Genomic DNA, 5,012 nt, shown 5'->3' on the forward strand with positions numbered 1-5,012 from the left:
TTTCACACCACAAAAAAACCAGTCCCCTTTTATTGAGGAAATAGTCAGTTCCTTCATGTTTTCCCAGGTGACTTTGCCCAGAGGTACGAGGCGGCGTCCTTCTGCACCCACCCCTAAGGACCCCCGAGCCTGGGAGGGGCGGCCCACACCGGACACGCCTTGCCTCTGCAGGGGCAGATGCCGGTCTGCTTGGCCCTGGGGCGGCCGGCTCTGGAGGGGCTGTGCGGGGGCTGTGCAGGGCCTGGGGGTGTGCTGGGCGCGGGTTGGAGGGCCCAGGGAGGAGATGTTTCGCCAGGATGAGTGAAGGGAAGAGCACCGCCGCTTCCCGGGGCCTGGCGCCGTCTCCCTCCAAATCCTTCATAAATAAAACTTCATAGTATTAGAGGTATGTTCACTTCCAGGGCCAAACCCGCTGGTTTCCGGGCCAGGGAGCCTCCGTGGAGCTTGCCCCAGGGCCCTCGGCTGGGGCTGGTCGGGCAGCACCGTGGCTTCGAGTAGACCGCTGCCCTTTGGCCCTGCGTCAGGGGGGAGGGAGGGGGGCTGCTGTCCATCCAGAGGTTCTGAGGGTCGCTGAGGTAGTAAGAGCGGCAGGCTGTGCTTCCAGACGGGGGCGGGATGAACAGCCCAGGATGCAGCCCGGCCTGAAGCCACCTGGGAGCTGAGGAGGCTGAGCAGCCAACTCCAGGCAGGCCCGGGGGGAGGGGGCGGTGCGGGAGGGTGTCCTGGAGCGCCCTGTCTCCAGGAGACCCAGGGGCGCAGACTGGGGGGCCTGTGAGCCTGCACAGGGTTGAGCTTCTGCAAGGGCCGCGTGGGCCCGTGGGGAGACTGAGGCATTTCACGGGAGGAGGAGATTCTGAGAAGACGACAGAGGGCAGCCACGGAGCCACCCAGGGCCTGGCCTAGCCCAGGTACCTGAGCACGGGATTCCTTCAGAGGCCACCAGGGCCTCCCACCAGGTCAGAGGGGGCGAGGCCATTAACCCAGGTTAGGAGGGCTGCCAGCAGCTTCGTGCCCCGCACGACCTTCTCCAGTGTGGGCACTTCCGAGCTCTCCTGGGCCGCAGCTCCACTTTCTGCTCCTCCCCTGTGGGGAGGCCCCTCCAGCTACCCGTGCCGGCCGCCCCCAGGAGCACACGAGGCCCAGCTGCTCCTCGGCCCTGCAGGGCACGGCAGGCCCCGCCTGCCCCGGGGGCCCCGGCCGGTCAGAGCACCTGGAGCTTGCGGGAGCAGGTGAGGTTGCCGTGCACCAGCCCCCACATGGCCAGCAGCTCGGCGGGCAGCAGCTTGTGCACGACCAGCATGGAGCGGAAGAAGCACGGCTCCTTGTTCATGCGGCTGTTGCGGTTCCGGGAGATGCCGAACGTCTTGAAGCCCTCGTGGGCCACGGGGCGCACGCCCAGCACCTCCAGGCACATGCCCAGGAAGACGTCGTCGATGGGGTACAGCTCCACGGTGTCGCAGGCGCGGTGCAGGCGCCGGGCCAGGCCGCCGGCCATCAGGAAGCCGCCCCCGCCGGCGTAGGGCGGGTAGCTGGCCTTGCTGTACAGGGCCCCGGGGATGTAGTACTTGTTGTCCTTCTTGCGGATGGGCCGGGCGCGCTGGAGCACGTCACCCACGAACAGGTCTTCCTGCGGCCGCCGGTCGGCCAGGAACTCCAGCAGGTTGCTGGGGCTGACGAAGACGTCGTCGTCACCCTTGAAGACGAAGCGGACGTGGGGGCAGTAGATGTCCAGCCACTTGAGGAAGTGGATCTCCTTGAGGGTCAGGTTGAAGAAGCTGTCCAGAAAGTCCCACTGCAGGATGTCACCGTAGAGACGGTCCTCGTAGGCCAGCAGCTGCTGGTAGTGGGCGCGCTCCTCCTGCTTGGAGGCCGTGCCCAGCAGGAAGAGGGTGCGCCTGGCGCCGCGGCCGCCGCCCACGGACCGCTGCTCCAGGCCCCAGGTCTGGCGGATGGCCTCCCGGCGGTCGTGCTGCGTGATGACCGACTTGACGACCACCAGCAGGTAGACGTCGCCGTGGCACTTCTCGGGGTGGTTCAGCAGCATGGGGAAGTAGCGGCAGTGGCGGTACAGCAGGAACTGCTGGAAGTGGGGCTCCAGGCCCTGGAACCAGGGCTGCTGGGTCAGGTTGACGTTGGCCGAGCAGTTCGCCGTGGTCACGTCCCAGGCCTGCGGCGCCCCTGAGGCCATGGGCACGGGGGTGACCGAATCCTTCGATCTCTTCCAGAAGTCATTGGGGTTCGCCAGGTGTGCACTTGGCTTCCGGGCCTCCGGCGGCCCTAAGGTGGGTGGCGGGGGCTCCTGCAGAAACTGGCCGGGGGTCAGGCCGCGCTGGAACACGGCCACGGCCACGAGCAAGGCCAGGGACAGGCACACACTCTTGTAGATGACTCTCTTCCTGTGGGGTGGGGGGGGGGACACAGAGGACACACAGGTGAGTCCCTGCAACCCTCCCAGCATGTCTAGGTGGCCAAGTCTAGTGCCGGGGCCCCAGGCAGTCAGAACAGGGTTCTGCTTCCCCTCCCTGCCTCCCCCCTACCCAGTGGGGCTCCCAACCAGCGCTGGGGAGGCAGGCTGGCCTGCCACTTACAAGCCAAGTGACTTCCAAGAGGTTCCCTTAGCCTCTCCAAACCGTGATTTCTCCTTCCATGACATGAAGCCAGCCCTCTGCCCTGTTCTCCACCCCCAGCAAGGCAGCCCTTTTGCTTTCATTTCCTGTGGGGACCCCGTGAGGTGCTGGGGTGAACGGTTCAGGTGAATCACTGGGAGGGGCAGAGGCAGGACCTGCTCCGCTGCCGGAAAGCGCGGTCCGACGTGGGGACGCGGGGAGCAGGCTCTGACATGGGACCTGAAGAAATCTCTCCCTCTCCCCTCCACCCCATCCATCAGACTATAAAAAAATAAAAGAGCCTGTAGGGCATCCTGTAGCAGGACCACTGTCCCCTGAGCCCCCCGTCTGCCCCCTGCCTGAACATGGCACTGGGCGACATGCTCTCCTGCCCCAGGAGGGGAACAGATTTGGACCCTACCTTCCAGGGACGCTGCTCGCCCAGGGAACCCTGTCACACCCACTTCGGAAGCAGAAATTAAGAGCTTTTTGCCAGGAGGCGGGCAGGCCCTGGACCCTGGGACCCTTTCTCTTCAAGCTCACGTTCTGGGGGTGGCCAGGCCAGTGGGGTGATGTTCCCCAACTCCAAGTGGGGAGGTGGGTGCCGGGCTCCGGGAGGAGGCGGACTGCAGTGTGGCCAGCCGGGAGCCCTGCTGAGAAGCCCGCCGGTGCCCCCAGGAGTGGCTAGCTGGAGGAGCAGACAGCCAGGGAAGGGGAAGGTGGTGGCCATTGGAGCCACCCTTTCCCACAGGGTCCCAAGGTTTCCTGCGCATGGAGTTGCGGGAAGGCCGGGTCATCTCAGGTACTGCCGTGGGGAGGGGCTGCGTGTGACCCAAGACCCACACTCCGAGCGTTGGGGAGCAGAGTGCTCGGTTCTACCGCCCAGGGGGTTTCAGGGAAGCCCCCACACCGTAGTAGGGGAGGCCGAAGTCCAGCGGCGTCACCACAGGGGAGGGGGAGGCAGCGAGGCCCCCCCACCCCGGGAAGGAAGGAGAGGAGAGCCACTGGGGGCGGAGGACGGGATCGCCCAGGACGCAGGAGGCCCTCGGAATGGAAGACAGGAACCCAGCTGCCGGCGAGACCTTGAGTGCCCAGCTCACGCTGTGGGATCTGGGGGATCTGGGACCGCGGGGAGGGCTGGGCGCACGGGCTCCACGGTCCGCCGCCGCCGACCAGCGGGTCCGGGCGCGGAGCACTGCCGGGTATTTCCAGCCAGCGCCGCGCCAGCCCATCTGTCCCGGGGAAACTGGGGCCAGCCCCGGACACCGAGCGCGGCATCTCCCGTGCCCGGAGACGCCCCGCGAGCTGTGCCGCACCCCCAGCCTCCGGGGGAGGTGAAGCCCGGGGTTTCCGGGCCCCATTCCAGGCCCCCCAGCCCGACGGCCCGCGAGCCCCCACTCACCCTAAAGACATGGCGGCCCTGGCCGGGGCGGCGGAGGAGCGGGGCGCGCGGGTCGCTGCTCTGGGCGCGCGGCTCGGGCAAGGCAGGCGGAGCGGGACGGGGCGGGCAGGGGCCGAGGCAGGGCCGCGCCCCCGCCGTGACTTTCTCTTCCCGGCGGGGGGAGGGGCCGGGAGGGGCGGCGGCGGCCCAGGTGCGTTAACCCCTTCGGCGCCCCCGGCCCGCGGTCACGGCCGTCCGCCGCGCTGCAGCTGGGCGGAAATCGCCCATTTCTCCGAGGCGGAACCCGAGGCTCCGGAGCCACCGGAGGTCGCCCTGTCCGAGCAGGGGTGGCCGAGTCGGGACTTTCGCTCGCCGGTACGCAGTTTCGCCGGAGGAGCTTCCCTGGAGTCGTCAGCCCATGTGGACGCCTAGGGACCCGGACACCATCCACCTCCAACCTTCGGTCGAGTGCGGGCGGGGGCGGGGGTGTGTGTGTGTGCAATTCCCTGTGGTCACATTTGGACCTTTCCTTGGTGGGGGAGGCAGAGGCAGACTGCTGGGGTTCAGGACGCCTCTCTGCACCCCCAAGCAGCGGCCCCCTCCACGCCTGGGGTTCCTGCCTGCTTGGGAAGCTCCCCCTCACTATCAAGGGAAGACCTATCTGCCTGGCCCAGCCGCCTTTCTTCTCACCCATCAACAAATATGTCACTCAGAACCGTTTTCGTCCCCAAGCCTTTATTAATCTATGTGCGCCAGACCCAGCTCCTAGTGGGTGGGCTGCCCTAGACAGACTTGGCGAGGCATCTCGGCCCAGCGGGGGTCTGAAGGGTGCTCCCGTCCAGGTGACTTCCAGAATCTTCTACCAAGTACACACTTCGACTGCCCCGCCTTCCCCAAGTTGTCCCTTCTAGCCCTGTTCCGTGGGGAGGCCCCAGCGCGGAGCACACACTGGGACCCTAACAAAGCGCATAGAATTGAGAAGAAGCATTTCACAGCCCAGTAAGTAGCCCTAACCCTCAGCAAGC

General features: G+C 66.8%; 1 protein-coding gene across 1 annotated transcript; it reads right to left on the bottom strand.

Moving 5' to 3' along the window:
- B3GNT7 (UDP-GlcNAc:betaGal beta-1,3-N-acetylglucosaminyltransferase 7) lies at nucleotides 1-4,543 on the bottom strand. The gene is made up of 2 exons (XM_028510039.2): nucleotides 4,009-4,543; nucleotides 1-2,396 (listed from the first exon to the last, which is right to left on the bottom strand). The coding sequence occupies exons 1-2, from the start codon at nucleotides 4,017-4,019 to the stop codon at nucleotides 1,202-1,204; spliced, it is 1,206 nt and encodes a 401-aa protein (XP_028365840.1). The 5' UTR covers nucleotides 4,020-4,543; the 3' UTR covers nucleotides 1-1,201.
- Between the last annotated feature and the right edge of the window lie 469 nt (nucleotides 4,544-5,012).

Source organism: Phyllostomus discolor, chromosome 4, assembly GCF_004126475.2.
Source record: "Phyllostomus discolor isolate MPI-MPIP mPhyDis1 chromosome 4, mPhyDis1.pri.v3, whole genome shotgun sequence".
Taxonomy (NCBI): domain Eukaryota; kingdom Metazoa; phylum Chordata; class Mammalia; order Chiroptera; family Phyllostomidae; genus Phyllostomus; species Phyllostomus discolor.